General features: G+C 45.4%; 1 protein-coding gene across 2 annotated transcripts in view; it reads right to left on the bottom strand.

Annotated features, from left to right (window-relative positions):
* Positions 1-22,384, bottom strand: part of LOC147460006 (uncharacterized) — a 58,827-nt gene extending 36,443 nt beyond the window's left edge. The window contains exon 1 of one of the 2 annotated variants that reach the window (XM_086511165.1): positions 21,941-22,384. In XM_086511165.1, coding sequence (XP_086367291.1) covers positions 21,941-22,252 — 312 coding nt within the window. In that variant the 5' untranslated portion in view covers positions 22,253-22,384. The remainder of the gene's footprint in view (positions 1-21,940) is intronic. The other variant, XM_086511164.1, reaches the window with a different exon arrangement.
* Between the last annotated feature and the right edge of the window lie 248 nt (positions 22,385-22,632).

Below are 22,632 nucleotides of genomic sequence, written 5' to 3'. Positions count from 1 at the left end.
TTTTTCTCTCCTCTATCTCTCAGTCTCAGCACCTCCATGCATAGTGTTATTCACTTTGTTTGTGATCATTTGCACTCTCTCACTAAAGGAACGGAAGGCTCTCCCTTTCGTAAGTAAAAGGAACCTTGAGCACAGTTCGGAGCACTCATCTTGAGCAAAGTTCAACATTCACTTTTGCTGCACCTTACATTCCGCTTGTTGAGCCTGGGAACCAAAGTCCAGGTTTTATTCCGATCGATAGCGTCCATCTCTGTCTGCATGGCACGCTTCCAGCAATCATGTTGGAGTGCTTCCTCCACCGAGGAAGGCTCAACCGGTGAAGCCTGAATCTGAGAAATGAGTGCAAAGTTCACGAACTCTGCGCCATCATAAACTTGCCTGTCCTTGAGGCGTACAGAACGTCGAGGCTGTCCAAGGTTTGGCAAGGAAGGTAACTTCGTGACTCCAGAGGAAGAGACCGTAGAGTAAAGCCAACCAGGAACTAACTTCTCCTTGAGAGGTGGGACCACCTCCACCCAAGGAGAACCATCATTCACATCAAAATTGGAATCTAACATGGCATGATCGGGTGAAGTAACTAGATGCGATGTAGAGGGAATAGGAATAGGAACAGGGATAGGATCAGGTGTAGGAGGTGGACAAGGAGGAGGTAGGGAAGATATAGGCTTGGATGCCGCCCCCTCTACAAGTGTGTTGAAGAGCTCCATGAAAGTCACATCACAGCTAATTGTGGTGGTCTTGGCGTCGGGATCATAAAGCCGGTATCTGTCAGACTCTCGTGAATAGCCCAAGAAGATGAGCTTCTTCACCTTGAAATCTGCTTCTCCTTTGACACATGGACAAAAGCCGAACACCCAAAAACTCGAAAGTGTGAGACCGAGGGCTTGCGCCTATAGTAAGCCTGATAAGGAGTCATGTCCTGCAAAGCATGGGTAGGAGAACAGTTTTGGATGTAAACCACCGTGTTGCACGCCTTTGCCCAATAAACCCGGGGTAAAGAAGCATGCGCAAACATCACACAAGCCATCTCCATGATAGTCCGATTCTTCCACTCAACGACTCCATTCTCGAAAGGAGTGTAAGGAGTAGCCCTCTGACTTGCACCATTGTGCAAAGTCCTTCGAGGTGAGCTCACCCCCTCTGTCTGAGCGAATACATTTGACGTGCAAGTCCTCCTTTTCAACCATCGTCTTCCAATTTCGAACGAAATTGGAAGCCTCCGACTTGAGCTGTAGGAACCAAGCCCAAGTGTACCTGTTGAAATCATCCACAAGCACAAGCAAAAACTCTAAGCCAGAAAATGAAGGAGTGCTCGTCAGGCCACATAGATCAATGTGAACCAGTGCAAGTGGTGCTGAAGCTCTGTTGGATGCCTGCTTCGGAAAGGCAACCTTGTGTTGCTTGCCCATCTGGCAAGCCTCGCATACGCCTGATGAGGAGCGTATCGCTGGTAAACCCTCCACCATAGAGGTCCTAGCAGCCTGTTGAAGCTGCTAATAGCATAGATGTCCAAATCGTGCATGCCATAGAGAAGAAGACTCCGTGGTCCTAGACAAAAGAGCAGTGAGGCGGTATAGGGAACCATCGCGCTCACCGCGTGCAAGGATAGTACCTTTCGTAGAATCAAAAATGACTGTGCCACTCTCAAAGTGTATGTCAGCTCCCTGAGAGTCCAAACTCGACACAGAGAGAAGGTTGATGGCCATGTCCGGAACATAAAGCGCCTCCACTAAACTGAACTTTGGGTCTGAGGTAGAACGAAAGAGGGTAATCTGGCCTGTGCCAGACACTAGAATCTCATGGTTGTTACCCATAGTGACGGTCTGCCCGTGAGTCTCCTTGAGAGATCTAAACCATGAATGTTGGGGAGTCATGTGAGTGGTGGCTCCACTGTCAACAACCCAAGTACCTGACTGCGATGTAGCAAGAGCGTGGTTCGTCGTCGCGACAAGAGCGGTCCCCACCGTCTCGTGAGAGGTTACAACTGCAGTCGAGGCTATCTGTTTCTCCTTGTTGGCCTCGTTTCGCTTCTTCTTTCTGCATTCTAATTCTCTGTGCCCTTTCTTGTGGCAATGGTAACATTCGATGTCCTTCTTCTTCTTATTCTTCTTACCTTTACCTTTCTTGTTACTTCCTTGAGCTATCAAAGCTCCTTCTGCATCAACAGCACCTTCGGCTCGGAATGCGGAGTGCCCCTCAATCTGTCTAAGGGAAGGAAAAATCTCGTCCCAAGTGGGAAAAGAGGTATGTCCAGATGTGAGCAAACTTTGAAAATAGGGATCAAAGCGTGGGGGAAGCTTGAATAGTAAGGGGCCAGCCATGCGTGCCGAGGTGATGTCGCCTCCGGCAAAGACAAGGTCGTCCCAGAGTTCCCGCATGCGGCAGGTCAACCCATCAGGTGAGTTGAAATCCTTGAACTAGAGGTTGTACAATTCCCGTCCAAGTGTGATCTGTCTGGCAAACGAGGTCTCCTCAAAATGGTCACCAAACCGCATCTCGGTGTGGCTCTCAATGTGAATGAGCTCGGAGTGGCCTACTACCCAAGTCGGGGGATAAGTTTGTTGTAAGGTTACCGAGGGTGAGTGGAAGCAACTCTGAAGGTAGAAATCCAAATGATCAGGAGTGTAGAAGAGCAACAGCACTACCATCCAAGCCAAGCTCCAAATGACTCCGGATGTAGTCGCGGGATGCCTGATCTCCCACATCTTGCGGGTAAACTCTCCAAGAGAGTCCAAAGCACTTAAGTCCCACTCCAGTCTGTAGATCCAAGCAATGAACTTGTCCAAGAAGAGATCCAAGATCCTCTCTCTAAGTCCATGTAGATGCTCTTGTGTAAGCAAGTGATCTGACGTGTCGAGGTCAAGTGGTAAGTGTCTGTCCACAAAAGATGGTGGTGTCTTCTCTGGGAATGTCGGAATCCCGTATGCCATGAGCATGGCCATATCTCGTGTGAACTCCTCTGATGGGTGTGAAGGTGTGTCCATAGCAAACCACAAGTCACCACCCCTTCAGGAGTGCGCAGCCGCCAAATGATGGCTGAAATGAATGGATCTCCCAAGGATCGTACGCCCGTAGATGATCAAGCCGATATCAAAGATACCGTGTACTGCAGCAGTCACAAAGAGACTGCACGGACCGCCATCGGATGGTAACCTGGCAGGAGGTAACCTCATCCTAGTTGACAGCGGCCATAGAAATGATCGGTGAGCAACATGTGGTGGCCTTTGTCACAGATGGGGAGGCATCAAACAGGGCAACAACAGTTATTGTAGAGGGCCACTATCCACATGTGACAGTGTGCTTTTGCATGGCACACTGCTTGAACAACCTTCTAAAAGACATCAGCAAGCTAGAATGGATCGCTCCAGTCATTGTTGATGCAATGAAGATTGTTACTTTCATCAACAATCACAACTTGGTTCGGAGCGAGTACCTCAAGAGGTCGAGGGCAAAGTGCTTATAAAGTATTCAACACCCGCTTCGCATTCAACTTTCTTCTTGTGCGCAGGCTGTCTGAATGTCAAAATGCGATTCAACAGGTCTTCATCAGTGATGAGTTCACCACCTCCCCCTATGCAAAGACAGTTGCAGGGATTTTGTGCAAGGAGAAGGCAAGAGGATCTTGAGTTCTGGAAGGAGCTCAAGAGTCTAGACACACAAGTAAAACTGGTGGTTCATTTGCTTCGAGTTCTTGATGGCATGGACCCTTGCATTGGCAAGGTTTATGAGGGAATGGATGCACAGCTTGAGCCGAAAGCAGAGCGATATGAGGAGATCCATGCGCTTTGCATCTCGAGGTGGAATTCATATGCCTCTCCTTTACACGGGGCAGCATACATGGTGGATCCAAAGTTCCAAGGTGTAGGTCAAGAGCCAGATAGAGAAGTCATGAACCAATTTACAGAGATCTTAAACAAGATGGTTCTACACAGAGACGGACGACGCATTGAGACAGTACAGAGAGATGCGGGGGTCATTTGGAGTCCAGATGCTCAGATTGATCGCACGAAGATAGGTTCACTGCTATGGTGGGAGGACTATGACTATGATGGCCCTGAGCTTCAGAGATTGGCGATCCGTATTCTTAGCCAGTCAGTTAGCACCTTGTGCTTGGAGCAATTGTGGAGTACCTTTAGCCACATTACTTCCAAGAAGAGGAATCGGCTTGGAGTGGAGAAAGCAAATGATCTTGTCTTTGTCATCGCAAATTTGAAAATGCTTTGCAAGAGTGCAGGTAAACAAACAGATCCGTTTACACAGTGGGAGATGGAGCAAGAGGCTCCTCAAGCAGGTGGAGATACAAAGGCACTGACACCTTGTACTTCATCCATGGCTGAGGTCGAGCCGGGCCTAGAGCTTGATGATAAGGAATGGGAGGATGTGCATGACGTACAGCTGGCTACTAAGAATTGGGAGGCTTCTCAAGCCAGTGGGTCTTAAGTCTAGAGTCTTGAGACTCGAGAGTTGAGACTTTAGGACTTCCATTATCCTTACCTTTTTGTATCGTTGCTTGCCCTCTATGTAGCATCTTTATGGTATTTGTCACCTTTGGTCTTTTGGTATTGTGGTTTGCCACCCTTGTAGTCTCATTATGGTATATGTCACCTTTGGCTTTTTTGCAACGCCTTGGCGGGCCTTGTTAGCCAAAATTAAGCAAAAAGTGTATTTTGCTCAATGTTATGGCTCACCTTTCAAAGTTTCAAGTCTTATCTATGATTTCTGCTCCTGCAATAATTTGAGAGCTCTAATCTGTAATTGCATGTGTTATTGTGCATGAGCATTGTGTTTGTTGTGTATGTACCATGACCGCGGCGCCGCACATTGCAATCAAGTCATAATAAGGTTGAATGGTCTTCAAATCGTAATTTTTATGGATATTAGAGTCAAAGGACTCTAGTACTACTTGTATTCAAACACAACGCTAAAAAATGTATTATTTGGGTGTTTTTTAAGCCTCCAATTCCGCGCCGTTCTTGTTCCGGACCCGTTCCCGTTTCGTAGGGAGGCCCGTCGTCGTTCCCGTTCTGCATTCCGGGTAACTATGAGTAGTGGGCTCTGTCGCTTTTTTGACTGCCTTGTATGTATCATGCAGTAACCAAAAGCCCACCCAAGCTTTCGGCACGAAGACCTTTGACTTATTGAACACTGATCTAGACTCCACTAGACCACGGCAAGTGACTAGACCACTTGGCTAGACCTGGACGAGAGAGGACTAGACCAAGCCGAGAGACTCCTAGACCAGGACGAGAGACTAGACAAGCACGTCTAGACAAGCAAGTCGAGAACTAAGCAAGTCAAGGGGAAACTAGACGGGACCAAGCTGAAGCAGGCCCAGACCAGTCGAAACCAACCGACTAATACAAAGAGATTAAACTAGGTAGCACCTCGACTCGACTTTCGACGAAGTGAGACTACAGTTGAGGGTTCCACCGAGCGTGCCAAAAATGAGAGCACCTGTAGCGGGGATAATGTGTCGTGCTCTCTACAGTGGGTCTCCTCAATGCAATGTGCGTGAGATCTCACTCCAACAAAATGAAAACACAGAAGGCAATGAATAACAGAGCAAACAAAACCACGACTCACAAGGCAACAGTGGAACCTGAACAGCATGGGACTCAACTAACTCAAAGAAACCGGCATGGCAGTGCACTCAGCTCCAACCCAGAACTCACACGTACAATGGGGGTGTCAAGGCTCAACTGTGCAGGGATGGTGCAGACGTGATGTGCATGAACTCAAGATGCTAGTGTATCCGACGACCGGAACCAACCACATACATGTATTTCCTAAAGAGCCATCAGCGGCTGCTGCAGATATCCCAATCCAGCTAAGTCTATCTCCAAACTGAGGTGGTGGTAATCTGGCCACGGTGTCCACTGGACCACCATCCGTAACACTTGCCATGTGTCACTGCCCAGGCGAGAGCCAGTGTGAACTCCTAACCGACCAACCATGACCAGCTGAAACTACCTACCTGTTCTGCGCCAATGACACTGTAGCCTTGCTACACAAATGCCAAGAACTGAGCACAATGGATAATAAACATGACACACACTCAGATATCACAGTAATCTAAACACCCATTGCTTGCCTGATTGTGCTCTTCCTTAGTTCTTTGGTTCTTTGCTTAGGGCAAGTTCCTTTGAAACCAATTGCTCTTGAAAACACGAGCGGTGATGAGCATAATAGACTTGAACTTCACATTTTTGGACAGCCATCACCCATCCTTCAGACTGGCACGTTCTGCAGCCATGGCCCCCTCTCTCTGGCCCATCTCCATGGCCTCTGAAGGCGCTCCTCTACTGCCCATTTCAGGTCCATCATCGCCATGGTTTTCAGCCATGGCCCCCTCTCTCTGGCCCATCTCCACGGCCTCTGAAGGCGCTCCTCTACTGCCCATTTCAGGTCCATCATCACATGGTTTTCAGCCAACAAGAGGCGTATGATCTGCTGCGTTTTCACTTCTCAGGTCTGCATGTTTTCAGCCAGCATTCAGCCCTTGAATCCCCATATCGGGAGCACAAATTAGCCCATATTATACCCTTAGTGGCCATCAGGAACCTACATCGAGTCAGCGTTCATCCATGCATCAAACCAGCCTGGATGTCCTTCATCTTGAAGAGTTACCGCGATGGGTAATCATCCGAGAGTCGAGTCACGTCGTGCATTGATATATTGCATCTGTGTACATTCCACTTATGCAATCTAAAGCAAATGCCACCTCGGTCACTGCATGGAGGGCCCTTGAAAGCATCATTGTGTCTTCTTCTTCTTCTTCTTCTTCTTCTCCTTCTCAGAGACTCATCAAGCCCCTCCACAGATGATGCCACATGTGACAGGATATAGATAGGAGACAGCTTGCCAGACTAACACGAGATCTGAGCATGGGAGCAGATGATCGAGGGAAGTTGCAGTGTAGCTACAGCCACTTCTACACATTGTACGAAGAAGAGATGATCGTGCTAGATACATGTGCATGAGGCTGAGGATCGACACAGGTTTCCCCCAGTACATCAGTCTATAATGGGCCTAGCTTTTCTTTTTCCTAGACGATGACATATGGGAGTTTTCCAGGGATGGTGACATCATCCTCCTAGGGGACTTTAATGCCCGGACGGGCAATGCTCAAACAATCTTCTTTGACACTTCAGAGGAGATTCTTAGAGAGTTGGATGTAGGAGATTTGGGGCTTGACACTGGGCAGACACTCACAAGACAAAGAGCAAACAAAGTATGTTTCACATGCTTTCCACACAAGCAAGGGACAAGCACAGTGGACTATGTCATGGCACAGCCGAGCTTCATCCCTTGCATTCAAGATTTCACAGGACCCAAACCACTGGGTGTAGCAATGGATCATGCTCTCTTGACACTTTCCGTCTCCTTTTATTACTGTACAGTCCACGTGTCACGATGGAGGACACATAGTCACTATACATTTACACCAGAGACCGAGTCTGCTTAACAGAGGAGATCTATAGTCGTATATGTTTAGTAGCCAAGGTGGGACTCTCGGTGGAGGAATCACCACTTTACTAACTAAGACATTGCATGATACAGCAATAGAGACATACCCACACACTTAGTCTGATCAAAGACGCCATTTTGGGAGCATGCCTCAAAATAGTTAGTATGACGAGGATTGTAGAGAGACAAGAGCATAGCTTTAGAGGGATCTTCTCCTAGAGGTCATAAATCATAGACCGTCTCGAATAGCCTTCCGACGCCTTGTGCGACTACAGAAGCGAGCATTCCTAGCTCAAATGGAGCAAGATTTATACTGGTTGTTCTTGAGTAGAGACTCGGGAGAAGCATGGCGTTTCTTTTATAAGCACTCCCCTTCCCCAATGATTACTTCTCCTGATGTGTGGGGTCAGTATGCAACATCTTTATATACGGTCCCTGGACAAACACCCCTTCCAATTTCCAAATCCTCATGAGCCATGCCCATCTACGAGCACCTCATTTACCACTGAGATGGTAAAGACGGCCATTGATAGGATGTCACGAGGCTGTGACAACGACTAACCTTAATTGCTGGTTTCTTTCCCTTGATTTTTATATAATTTTTGGGACCCTCCTTTTGAAGTCACGAATGGCCGGACATTGTATGGCCAGTGCGAAACGGCCGATGACCGAGAGTTTCACCCACAGCAGTAAAGGCGAGGTCGACACAAGTTGGTTGGGCCAATCGGCACTGAAATTCGGGCAGTACAAGGGTGTCTAGGTTCAGTTCATAGTGATTTAGACCCCACACTACACTTTATAAGTTGGTGGATACTAGGAATTTAACTCAATTGGGCATAGGGGACACATGGCGGCACCAGATCAATTTGCCAGACTCAACACGAAGAGGGGGTGCCCAAAATTGATCTAGGAGAGTGGATTCATTGTGAACTCCAGTGTGTGTGAGGAGTGGGTGCAGGTGATCACAGCTTTCTTGTCTTCTCCACTGTTTTATGTAGCATGATGATTCCGCTCTCGTGCACACCTCTCCCCTTTTGATTACAGAATTGTGATGCCCAGCTCAAGGGCTTTCCATTTGTACGTATAGTTGTGTAGGTTCATGCGCAATTGCCGAGGCAAGAGCCTCTTGCACGGGTACTGGATTAGCTAATCGCTAATCCACCGCAGGTATACGTGAACTCGGAGAGATTTCACGAGGGAAATCTCGTCTGAATCAAAGGGCAAGTAGCCCTACAGGTACGGGAGCTTGAGGGCTTGCTACGGATGCAACCAGCACGCGAAACAGAGCCTGAAACAAGAAATTACAGCCTACTGGGTAGCTTTGCAGGTTTAGGGTTTTGACCCTTTTTGATCCCTAATACCCCCAAGAGCTTCGTGGAAGCTAGAGGATCACTATGTAGGTGTTCTGATGCATTTTCGGGGCAGAAAACAGAGAATTCAGCGTGCTATAATTTCTCACCAAGTTTGGGAAAGTGCTCAAATGCACCGGGAAAGTCACATTTTACTTGGGGATTTTGTCTATGAAGCCTCCTACTGCGGTTATGCTGCCAAAATCGGGCTAGAGTAGGTCATTTCTCCAAAGTTCAATTGGATAAAGAAATACCGAAAGGGGTGCCAACCTTTGGGGCCAACGCAATGTCACTGTCTGCTTGGAAGCACCCTAGCTCCCAAACCGGGGTTTGTGTTCTCTTTTCTTCTCAACGCTCTGTGTAAAGTTAACAGGTAATTGAATTAGTACCGCCCTCTACTGTGTACATGCCGGTTATAAACTTCCTACAGGTTTGTGCCACTGACAGAGCAGATTGAGAAGTATCGTTATGGACTGTCTGAAGGGCTTAGAAACTATTGTACAAAGAACAGAGTGGCCACCCTTACTCAGCTTATGGAAGTTGCCAACATTGGCCATGCCTTGTTGGAGGGAGAAGACAATGGGTTCCACGGCAATGTGAAAGGGGGCCAAGCAAAGAAAAATTCAGCAAAGAAGCCCTTTGCAAAAGCGGCTCCTGAAGCGTCACAGGGATTAGAAAAGGCAGACAAAGGCAAGGACTCAACCGAGACGTCTGAAGGACAGGCTAAGAAAATGAAAAGGAAGCCTTTTGTGCACGAGTCGTTCAAGGAAAAGAGGGCTTTAATGGCTAAGAACAAATGCTTTATATGCAAGCGGCCTGGTCATTTTACTACAGATTGTCCCTAAAGGAGGAGGCCAGCTGACTCAAAGGACAAAGAGGCCAAGAAAGGGAAGAAGCCCAAACCCACGGCCGGGTTAGTGCCAGATATGGTGGGTGATAGGCCAAACTCAAATGCCAATGAGTTATGCGGAGCGTGGGGATCAAACAACACTTATCTTCTTTAATCCAAGTGATAAAGCAAACTTTATCTCACCAGAGTTGGTGATCAAGTTGGGCATCAAAGCTGAAGAGATGGGGTACTGGCAAAGGCAGGTTTGGCATGTCCTGGCCACTCAGAGTGTGTTACCGATATCATTGGAAAGCTGAGTCTGCATCTTCATTCGTATGTAGACACAAAGGAATTCTACATCATGCCACTGGAACGGTGCGATGCGCTGTTGGGAATCCCATAGATGTTTTGTATACATGGAGTGCTGGATGTCTTCAACAAAAAGATCACCCTGCAGCAGAGTTACCAGGGAACGCGTTCCCACGGACCTAGAACGCCAAAACGGCGCTCTGGCAGGGCTTGAATGCATGGGACGGGCCAGAACGTCTGGGCATTCTGGATGGCACACTGTTACCGGAATGGCACTGTCGGAACGAGCCTGAATGGCCGAAACGGGCGAAAACGGGCAGAGAGCTCCAACGGTCATAAACGGGCAAAAATGGGTAGAATTTTAAAAATTGTAGGCTTTGCAAACTTGCATAGCTCTTATAAAATGCACCCCCCTCACCCCTTTCCTTCACAATTGCAACAAGGCTCTTTCTCCCCTTGGCTCTTGAGTCTCAAGTCTTAAGACTTTAGGACTTCCATTATCCATACCTTTTTGTATTGCGGCTTGCCCCCTTTGTAGCATCTTTAAGGTATTTGTCACCTTTGGTTTTTTGGTATTGTGGTTTGTCCTCTTGTAGTCTCATCATGGTATATGTCACCTTTGGTTTCTTTGTAGCGCCTTGGCGGGCCTTGTTAGCCAAAATTAAGCGAAAACTATATTTTGTTCGATGTTATGGCTTGATTTTTAAGTCTTATCTCTGGACTTCTACTCTTGCAATTATTTGAGAGCTCTAATCTGTAATTGCATGTGTTATTGTGTATGGGCATTGTGTCTGGTGTGTATGTACTATGACCGCGGTGCCACACATCACAATCAAGTCATAATAAGGTTGAATGGTCTTCAAATCGTGTTTTTTGTGGGTATTAGAGTAAAAGGACTCTAGTACTGCTTGTATTCAAACACATAACGCTAAAAATTGCATTATTTGGGTGTTTTCTATGCCTCCCGTTCCGCGCCGTTCCCGTTTCGGACCCTTGCCATTCCCTTGTTCCGCAGAGATTCATGTCGTCGTTCCTGTTTCGCGTTCCGGGTAACCTTGCCCTACAGCATAGGAGCAAAACTCATATCCTCGATGTAAAGCTTAAAGGGGAGTCTGTCCCTGTTGTATCAGCTTCGGCTATCACTTCTGTTATTAAGGATCATCTTTCTGCGTACTTGAATTTTGCATATGATGTTTCAGATAACTATCAGTCAAATTTATCTGAGCTAGATGAAGAAAGCATTTTTGCGAGAGTTTAGTGACTGTTTTTCTGATTCATTACCGTCTCAGTTGCCGCCAGAGAGGACTGAGGATCATGCGATAGATTTGGTGCCAGGTTGTAGTCCACCAAATAGGCCTCCCTACAGGGTTAGTGCGGCCAAGCAAAAAGAGATTATGAGCCAGGTAGAGGAGCTGTTAGACAAAGGGCTAATTCAACCTAGTTCTTCACCCTTTTGCTCCCCAGTGCTTCTAGTGCAGAAGAAGGATGGCTCTTGGCACATGTGTATTGATTACCTTGCGTTGACTAAGAATACCAAGGATGATATTATTCTTGACCGTTTAGAGGGTGCTGCAATTTTCCGTAGGATAGACCTTAAGAGTGGATACCATCAGATTCGTATTAGGCCAGAGGATGTGCACGAGACTACGTTCAGGACGACATTTGGTCTGTATGAGTTTCTAGTGATGCGATTTGGTCCTACAAATGCTCCTGCTACGTTCAATAGGATAATGGATCGAATTTTCCGCCCACATCAAAAGTTTGTTGGCACATTCTTTGATGACATGATAGTCTATTTTAAGAATGAAGAGGAGCATAGGCGTCGCTTGACCATTGTGTTCGAAGAGCTATACAGACACATGTTGCTTGTCAATCCTAAGAAAAGTGAATTCTTCTTGGAAGAGATCCACTTTCTAGGCCACATAGAGTCAAAGGATGGTGTTCGAATTGATCCTGCCAAGGAAGCAATCAAGACATGGCCGGACTTGAAGATTGTGCATGATGTCAGAAGTTTCTTGGGATTATGTTCTAACTACAAAAGGTTCATCCGGCACTTTGCCAAGATTGCTTCACCCCTCCATGCTTTGCACAAGAAAGAGGTCACTTTCAAGGACATAAAAAGAGATTTTGGGGCAATGTTAATGCAAAATGGTCGGGTACTAGCTTACGAGAGCAGAATCTTGCAAGGGCCAAAAAAGACTATGCAAATCTATGAGAACAAGCTATTGGTTGTGATTCATGCGCTTTCTAGCTGGAAGCACTACCTGTTAGGTGCTGATTTTGTTGTCTAAACAGACCTTCAGACCTTGCGATACTTCTAGACACGGTCAAAGTTATCTGCAAAGCATATGCGATGGACAAACATTCTCTCTATGTTCCACTTTCAGATTGTGCATGTGGAAGGCAAAAAGAATGTTGTGGCTGATGCTTTATCAAGAAAGCCACAAATTTCAGTTGTGTCAATTCTTTATCATCATGAGCTTAATGACATGAAGGAAAGATATGCTACTGATGAAGATTTTGCAAGGATTTTTGAACAGTTGCAAGATGGGCAACCCCATGAGCACTACCTCCTCAAGGATGACTTTATGATGATGCATGGCAAACTATGTGTCACTAGGTCATTGCGACATAAGGTTATGATAGAAAGCCATGTCCCACCGTATGTTGGGCATCGTGGTATAGATGCGACAGTGAAAGCGGCCCAAACATTCTTTTATTGGCCTGCTTTGAGGAGAGATGTGGATGCCTTTGTGCGAGCATGCCTGATTTGCTAAAAGGTCAAGTTTGACAGGCAAAAGGCATCAAAGTTGTTACAGCCACTGCCTATTCCAGATAAGCCATGGGAAAGTATTGCTATGGATTTTATCTTTGATCTTCCAAGAACGCCGACAAGGAATGGTGGTACATGGATCATTATTTGCAAGTTCAGCAAGCAAGCCGATTTTATTCTTGTCTAGAAGAAGATAAAATTTGATCAGATGGCACAATGTGTTCAAGTACCATGATATGCCACAATCTATTATTTATACCTAGATGAATCCAGGATAGGCCCAGATTCACCCTTAAAAGGAAAGTGCAAGGTACAGACCCATGGTAGTCACCCACAAGACAATATAACCATCAGCTCCATCATGCATAGTATTGACTAAATACCACGACATCCCCACTAACGTCGTCAGTGCCCAATAGTGGGTGTAGTACTAGGTACTAACATATGCTCCCAAACACAACACACAACACACACACACACACACACACACATGAGCATACATCAACACAAAGTTCAGCGTACTGAGTTTCTGTCATGACTCCGGAGATCAAGGGCAGACTCAGCCATAATGAAGCCTAGCACTAAAAGAAGCATTAAATCGAAAAAATTAGCACAAAAATGAGGTAGTTGATAGGGCATACGCACCGCAAAAGATTGAAAGAATTAGCACAATATCAACTGGTCGTAACTCGGACGAAAACTTCAGAATGTGAAGTCTGCATGTCCGCTATACGACTAAAAAATATACCTAGATGAATCCAGGATAGGCCCAGATTCACCCTTAAAAGGAAAGTGCAAGGTACAGACCCATGGTAGTCACCCACAAGACAATATAACCATCAGCTCCATCATGCATAGTATTGACTAAATACCACGACATCCCCACTAACGTCGTCAGTGCCCAATAGTGGGTGTAGAACTAGGTACTAACATATGCTCCCAAACACAACACACAACACACAACACACACACACACACATGAGCATACATCAACACAAAGTTCAACGTACTGAGTTTCTGTCATGACTCCGGAGATCAAGGGCAGACTCAGCCATAATGAAGCCTAGCACTAAAAGAAGCATTAAATCGAAAAAATTAGCACAAAAATGAGGTAGTTGATAGGGCGTACGCACCGCAAAAGATTGAAAGAATTAGCACAATATCAACTGGTCGTAACTCGGACGAAAACTTCACAATGTGAAGCCTGCATGTTAGTGATCTATTGTTAGTGATCATGATCCTCGTATGACGAGCCTATTTTGGAGAGGTTTGTTTGAAAACACGGGCACTACGCTCGAGTTTTCCTCATCATTTCCACAAACTGAGACAATCAAAAGAGGCTAATTCTTGTAAGGTGCAGCGGAATGAATGTTTGAACTTTGCTCAAGATGAGTGCTCCGAACTATGCTCAAGGATTCCTTTTACTTGCGGAAGGGAGAGCCTTCCGTTCCTTTAGTGAGAGAGTGCAATGGACACAAACAAAGTGAATGGACACTGTGAATGGAAGTGCATTTGACTGAGAGATAGAGAAGAGAATACGACACCAGAGACGTTGTAAAACCCTCCTCCGAAGGCCCCACTCTCTATGGCGAGAGCGGTCTACTTATGATTGCACAAATCTCTATAATGCTTGGACTTGCTGACGATGTCGACGATGAGGACGAGGACGAGACGGGCTGAAATCTGAAAACTTTAAGGGCTGAAATCTGCAAATCTTGTATCTGCTGAATTTTGACTCTATGTCGGGGACGATGTCGATGACGACGATGCGACGACGACGCACTGAAAACACAGATGCTGAAATCTGCGTTTTCCGGGCTGAATTTGTAAACTTCGATGGATCCCACCGTGCGGCGAGGAACTGCTGCGGGAAGGTGGGATCTGCGAGGTTCAGGACTTGATCTGCGGTGTCTAAGGACTGAAAACTCAAAACGCTAAGGTTTCTTGATGTTCCATCACAGTGAATCTGCAAAACGTTGGGTTATGGTGCAGAAGCAAAAACGCTAGGGCTGAAAATCTGCAAATCTATCGCCGGTTGTCTTGCAAATGCAAAACGCTAGGCTGATCTGATGTTCTGCTGTCACCGGAATCTGCAAGTGCAAATCGTTGGCTGATCTGGTCCAAAAACGCTAGGTGGTTGCTGTGGAGCAAAAACGCTAGGCCTCTTGGGTTCTGCTCAGAAGTTGCATGTTGAGCAAGGTGCTCCTGCTGCCTCTTCTGCCAATTAGTGCTAGCCTAGGTTTGCTTATATACAAACTTACTCAATTTGCCCTCCAAAAGTCACTTAAAAATAATATGTCAAAAATAGAGAAAATAGAGAAAATATGCTAAATACACTGGAAAATTCCCTTGAAGGATTCTGATGGATTCTGACTGCATCTACACTAAGTGATTGGTCATGCACGATCTGCGAACAGACTCACAAAAGTGCTAGAACACTTGCTAATCTAGACTGACTGGACTGACTGAACCCTTGTCGTGCTGTAGCTTGTCCACGGACACATAGGGTTGGATGTGTCAACATGATATCCCCTCCTTTTCAAAGTGAGGTACTGGTACCGAACTGTATGGCGTCGAGGGAGATCGCCAATAGCATCCGGAATCCTGGAAGAGACTCTTCGCCGGCCCACTCTGGTGCGTGGGTCGTGCGGTACTTGAACTTCATAAAGGTCTGCAACGCTTGCTTCTTTGGGCCGCACCGAAAGCGACAGTCTTCTGTGGCTCCTTCAATGCTTCAACTTCGTCGAGAGTCGTGCTTCTTTCTTCTTCAAGAATCTCCACGGCTGAAAATTCATGAAACCATTTCCAACACAAAACCATGAACATACCATGCCAAACCGTTTACCACACATATGCAAACAATGAGATCGAACCTTTTCTTCCTGATCTAAATCAATCAACTGTGGCAATTCACAACGGAAATGCCCATGCTTGGTGATCAATTTGTCTTGTGCTCTTTCTACGACTGTGTCGTGCCAAGGAAGAGACATGGAATGTGACTTCCTCGAATGCATACTTTTCAGCTTTTCATGAGAAATCCGCATACATCCGTGCTCATTCATGAGTGAAACGTGCTCAACATACAATATGTCATGCCTAGGAAAAGGGATCACATAAAGACGTTGACGAAAATACACGAAACGATCACGAATGAACACTCGAACAATGCGTGCTGACTAATCATGCGAACACATATATAGTACTTCCTGTAAGGGTTCTTTGGACCTAGGCTCGAGAGCCAAGATCCGTTCTTCCTGAGGGGGTTCTTGGAACCTAGGCTCGAGAGCCAAGATCGGTTCTTCGTGATTGATTGAATCTGCAATGAGGTTAGCTTCACTAGAGAAAGTATCCACTAACACATCATCCATGTGAACAATCACATCATCTTCATGCAAATCATCATGCTTGTGAGAAATCACATCTTGATCATGCAAATCATCATGCTTGTCATTGTCATCCAAATCATCATGCTTATCATTATCATTCAAATCATCATGCTTATCATCATCATTCAAATCATCATGCAAATCATGTGTCTTGCTTTGGAGAAGAAGAGACTGAGAGAGTCTCTTTCTCCTGATTCTGTGCAAAGTGCGCTTGCACTTGAGAAAAAAGTCGCAACATCTCTTCCATGTGTCGGTCGTTCATTTCCTTTCTTGCTTTCTTCTCGCGATCAAATTCGGCTTGTCTTTCTTTGGCTTCCAAGCGTGCTTGCTCGCTCTCACGCGCTATGGCTGCCATTCTTTCTTGGTGTTCGCGCTCCATTTCTGCTTTTCTTTCTGCTCTTCTTGCTTCGCGTTCCAACTTCCTGTCCATAAACATCTGCTCCAACTCCTCCATAAGAGTTTAGTGCAATCCTTGGCGTAGATGGGGAAGGGGGAGGGTCGAAAAAACCTCCTGGTGGGGAGAACTCTTCGCCTCTCTCATGCTCATCACCTCCAAGCGAAGTATCCATTCCGCTTCGAGTGATGACCGTCCACTGGAGTCTTGGGTTCTTGTGGGTTCTTGTGGTCTTGGGTTCTTAAGTTCACGAGAAACTTGGGTTCTTGTGGGTCTTGGGTTCTTGGGTTCACGAGGAACTTGGGTTCTTGCGGGTCTTGGTTCTTGAGGGTCTTGGGAATCTTGAGGTTCTTGAGGTTCTTCTTTCGCCTGCAATTTGTGTTAGAGAAGGATCTTCTCTTCACCCGAGTTCTGCTCTTTTCCGCGGACGCACCCCTTGGCGGTCTTGCGCTCACACCAAGGTTGCTTTTTCCCACCTCACGTCGATTGGCCGGCCACTAAGTGCACGGTCCGCTCTCAATGAGTGAAAAGAGGTACAAGGGGAGGCTGGACAAGCCCTTCTTTCATGGGATTCCTGTCACTCTTCAAAAACACGATTAGGAATCGACACGCCCAAGTGAACTTGGGTTTGTGCGATCGCAACAAGCAGAAAAAAATTATGTGGTTCTTGTGGTTCTTTCCTTGAGTGATACAGAACACTGCCAAAGCTCCGATACCAATGTAAGGTGCAGCGGAATGAATGTTTGAACTTTGCTCAAGATGAGTGCTCCGAACTGTGCTCAAGGATTCCTTTTGCTTGCGGAAGGGAGAGCCTTCCGTTCCTTTAGTGAGAGAGTGCAATGGACACAAACAAAGTAAATGGACACTGTGAATGGAAGTGCATGAGACTAAGAGATAGAGAAGAGAATACGACACCAGAGACGTTGTAAAACCCTACAACGAAGGCCCCACTCTCTATGTCAAGAGCGGTCTACTTATGATTGCACAAATCTCTACAATGCTTGGACTTGCCGACGATGTCGACGACGATGAGTACGACGACGAGACGGGCTGAAATCTGAAAACTCTAAGGGCTGAAATCTGCAAATCTTGTATTTGCTGAATTCTGACTCTATGTCGGGGACGATGTCGATGACAATGGCGATGACAATGCGCTAAAAACGCAGACGCGGAAATCTGCGTTTTCCGGGCTGAATTTGTAAACTTCGATGGATCCCACCATGCGACGAGGAACTGCTGCAGGAAGGTGGGATCTGCGAGGTTCGGGACTTGATCTGCGGTGTCTAAGGGCTGAAAACTGAAAACGCTGAGGTTTCTTGATGTTCTGTCGTGGTGAATCTGCAAAACGCTTGGTTATGGTGCAAATGCAAAAACGCTAGGGCTGAAAATCTGCAAATCTGTCGCCAGTTGTCTTGCAAATGCAAAACGCTAGGCTGATCTGATGTTCTGTTGTCGCCAGAATCTGCAAGTGCAAATCGCTGGCTGATTTGGTCCAAAAACGCTAGGTGGTTGCTGTGGAGCAAAAACGCTAGGCCTCTTGGGTTCTGCTAAGAAGTTGCCTGTTGAGCAAGGTGCTCCTGTTGCCTCTTCTGCCAATTAGTGCTAGCCTAGGTTTGCTTATATACAAACTTACTCAATTTGCCCTACCTACTTTCCAACAAAAGTCACTTAAATATAATAAGTGAAAAATGTCAAAAATAGGGAAAATAGGCTAAATACACTGGAAAATTCCCCTGAAGGATTCTGATGGATTCTGACGAGAATGCTTATGATCATGTTGTGTGCAACCAGAGGATATGCATCTACACTAAGTGACTGATCATGCACGATCTACGAACAGACTCACAAAAGTGCCAGAACACTTGCTAATCTAGACTGACTGGACTAAACCCTTGTCGTGTTGTAGCTTGTCCACGGACACAAAGGGTTGGATATGTCACGTGACAATTCTATTGTCTTATATCTGTTGAAATGTTATGTGTCAGATAATAAGGGCACGTGAGAACAATATTTACCCATGCTTGAGTATGCATACAACAATACGGCGCATTGGTCAACAGGCAAGGCACCTTTTCAAATTGTTGAGGGTGGCAAAAAGGTTCCTCCGATTTTGCGCACAAAGGACAAGATTTCCGAAGCAGATCGTTATGTTGAGAACATGGATGAAATGTATAAGAAAATCAAGCTTGCCTTGGAGAAGACTCGGGCAAAGCAAAGAAGGCCGATGATCGTCATCGACATGTGATGTTGTTTTCACTTGGTGATTGGGTACTGTTACGGTTTGAGAAGGCAAGGTTAAAGAAGATGAAGAGCAAGGAAAGGTTATTTCCCGAAGCTCAGCATGCGTTATTATGGGCCTTTTCAAGTACTTGACAAGATAGCGTTGTTGCTTATAGGCTGAAATTGCCTAACACTTGGAAGATTCATAATGAATTTCACGTGAGTCTTCTAAGAACCTTCGTGGGTGATATGCCAGAAGATTTACTAGATGAGGATCAACCAAAAGTTGAGAAACTTGATGAGATCTTGTTACCTGAGCAAATTTTGGCACATAAGGAGAGAAAAGTTAAGGGAAAAGTTGCATGACAGTATTTGGTGAAGTTCATGAACTATCTACCTATGGATACAAAGTGGATGGACGTTCTCAAAAGAGAGATAATGATGGAGCTAGCACATCAAATGTACATACGGATTCAGTGCAATAGAAGTGTACCCTGCTCTACAAATGTTAAAAGTATTATGCTAACTTCTATCGTAGACAAAATGGCAAAAGAATGAAGGTTTCATTAAGTAATTTGTATCTACGCTTCATGACCCTTCCTGCAGATACACGTGATGATAAAAGGGTGCTTATCACACTCAATTATCTATGAAATATAGATCTAGCATGCAATCACACATTTGCGATTTCAAGACGGGGGTATGTCACGAGGCTATGACAACCACTAACCTTAGTCTTGGTTTCTTTCCCTTGATTTTTATTAATTTTTTAGACCCTCCTTTTGAAGTCACAAATGACCAAACATTGTATGGCCAATGTGAAACGGCCGATAGCCTTCACGCACAGCAGTAAAGGCGAGGTCGACACGGGCCAATCGACACCGAAATCCGAGCAATGAAAGGGTGTCTCTGCTCAGTTCAAAGTCATTTAGGCCCCACGCTACACTTTATAAGTTGGTGGGTACTAGGAATTCAACTCAATTGGGCATAGGGGACACATGGTGGCACCAGATCAATTTGCTAGACTCAGCATGAAGAGGGGGTGCCCAAAATTGACCTAGGAGAGTGGAGAGGCTGATTTTGATTTTTCATTGTGAACTCCAGTGTGTGCGAGTATTGGGTGCACGTGATCACAGCTTTAATGGAAAGCTTGACTTCTCCCCTGTTTTATATAGCACAATGATTCCGCTCTAGGCGAGGTGTCTAGAGGAGATTAAGAGACAACCGGTGATTTGGAACGCTTATGTTAGGGATGAGGAATGGCATCAATTGGGGGAGAAGAATCATATAGATTGGCCGGATGAGATGCAAATCCAGCCTTATCATTGCTGCATTGGTCGCATGTCACTTCCATAGATGCCCAGTTCATTGGTAGGGAGTAGGGATAGGGATAGCTACATGTATGGACAATGAATCCTTCCATGAACCATTCAATTGAAGATGACTTGGCACAATTTAAAAGATTTTTAATTATTGAAAGGTTGAAGATATAAATGGTGGACATTAATCGACCTCGGGGTTATCATCTATACAAGGACCAAAGGGGGTTCACCAGGGATCATTAGAAGAAGACACCCACGACAAAGTCGGCCGGTCCACCGTTGCGTTTTTTGAAGCAGGAACGATAACACATATACATCTATACAATGTCCAATGTTCTTTCCTTATTGAAAGAAAGCATTGTGCTACTTGAGATAGGATACAAATAAACCTGCTAACAAGGAAAACTCTCTTGAGGCAGAGCTTTTTGTGACACGTTAAAAATGATGAAAGCCACAAAGCATATTATATTTCCAAAAGAGGAACTTGTCAACAAAAAAATTCCGTCTTGTTCTATCTGAATAAATTTTTGTTTTGAATACCGGCGGACAATCATAATCAAGCAACGTAAGGGTGAGAATTAGAAAATGGCCTTAGAATTGCAAAGGGGCAATATTGAAGAAGTTTTTTTGTTGGATAGTCAGCTTTTGAATAGCCACTTTTCATGTTTAGGTTCGATTTGAATTGTTGATTTAGGCAAACTTGCAAGATTTTGCACAAATAATTTTTGCAACAATACAATAGTTTTGAGGTATGGTAGCTATTTACTGGTTTGATTTCTAGCTCCTCTTGAAGTAACTTTCAAGAACAAGACGATCTTGTAAAAGAAAGGATTAGAAAGGTCATAATGAAGATGTAGCTAACATTGTTACCAGGTCCACACATACAGCAGTGCAGAAATACGTCTTCTTTTTATTATAATTATTTCTTTTATGAAAAAGACAGTATTTAAACACTGCATATGTTCTCAAACATATGATAAGACCATCCTACAGAAAAATTGCAAATTTTTTAATCCCGTGAGCTAGACACAAACCCAAGAGTATGAGATTAAGACCTCCACCATAATACAAAACCATAGAGGACCCAGTCACTCTGTGTGTGTGTGTGTGTGTGTGTGAGTGTGAGAGCATAGCCAATCAAACATTCCAGACCTGGGGTTAAACATAGGGTAAACTTGTGTGTATGCTCAGGGCTATTGAGCCAAGAGAGTAACATCCCAGATGTTATCAAGTGGACCATGTACCCTTCAAGGAGGATTATGTGCTATTTTAATGGGAGCTCATTAATAATGTGAGGCATCTCCAAAACTTTGATTAAAGGAAAAGTGAAAACTTACCACCCTAAGCTATGTCCAAGATTAGAAAGTTATGTTTAGCTATTGCAAATAGCCTATTTAACACCATCTCATAAAAAGAAATCAAGTTCTCCTGTTTCTTCTCGTCAGAAATTTGATATGGGGGAAACTTGTTCAATTTCTATGGTCTTGCCCCTCTTGAGGCCAGATAAAAAAATTGATGGCGATGGTCAATACCTTTATGTGACACGAAAAGGACTCACAATTACCAACTTTTCTTGGATCATGGGCTCTTAGTGCTTGACAATGCACCCAATAGTGTAGCATTCGATAAACCACACATGTAGACTTTCATCAATCTCTTGCGCCGTCCGCTGTACGCGGTAGTGAGCACATAAACGACATTGAGAAACAGCAGTAAAAAGTGTTCTTCCTCCGCTACATTCAGCCTCTCTTTTTTATTTCTAGGTCTGGTATGATAAGAACACTTGCTTCAGAAGTCTCTCTCTCTCTCTCTCTCTCTCTCTCTCTCTCTCTCTCAGAGTGTGTGTGTGTTTTGGGGGGGGGGGGGGGGGGGGGGGGGGGTAAGGGCTTACCTGGGATGTGGCATCGGCAAGGCAAAAAATGGTAGCAGCAGTGAAACTCTTAGTTAGGATGGGGCGAGTCTCCAAAAGCTGCAGGTACAGACGTATAAATGAAGGGCCTTTGAACTGGGCGAGAGGTGTGGTGGAGAACGCCGCAGTGGAAGCAGCGCTGCCCACACAGCCATTAAGAGGCATGCGTGCAAGAGAGCGACATAAACGGCTTGCCCTTGGCCCCATCATCATCATCACCATAGGCGTTGCAGGCTGCTGCTGCTGCCTTGATGTAGAAACAAGGGCACGTGCAGCATGCCTCATCACCATCATCGTTTCCCCCTCCCTTTCTCTGGCTCTTCTTCTCTTCTCTTCTGGTTCGGGACTTCGGGTTGGCGACCTTTTGTATTTCTACTTGTTGGATGCTCAGGTGAGGCAATTGTCTCAAGCGAGTCGCAGGGCAATATTTGAAAGTTGAATGGGACAATGAAACGTTTCTTTTTGAGAGACAAGGTACAAATGGAAAATTCATTTTTCTTTAGGGTTCACTAGCTCGAGCGACCCGCCTATTGACAAGTCTCGCTCATTCTTACAAGGACACAAAAGGTATTTATAAGACTTAGATTTGTCATTGCTCACAAAAAATATCTTTGTCGCATAATTTCATGTTCATTGATCATGTCACTTCTTTTATAATGTAAAAAGTTCTCAAA

This window comes from Adiantum capillus-veneris, chromosome 4, assembly GCF_014529385.1.
Source record: "Adiantum capillus-veneris isolate H3 chromosome 4, ASM1452938v2, whole genome shotgun sequence".
NCBI lineage: Eukaryota > Viridiplantae > Streptophyta > Polypodiopsida > Polypodiales > Pteridaceae > Adiantum > Adiantum capillus-veneris.
The sequence above is the reverse complement of the archived record's forward strand: the minus strand, read 5'-3'. Positions and strand labels throughout refer to the sequence as shown.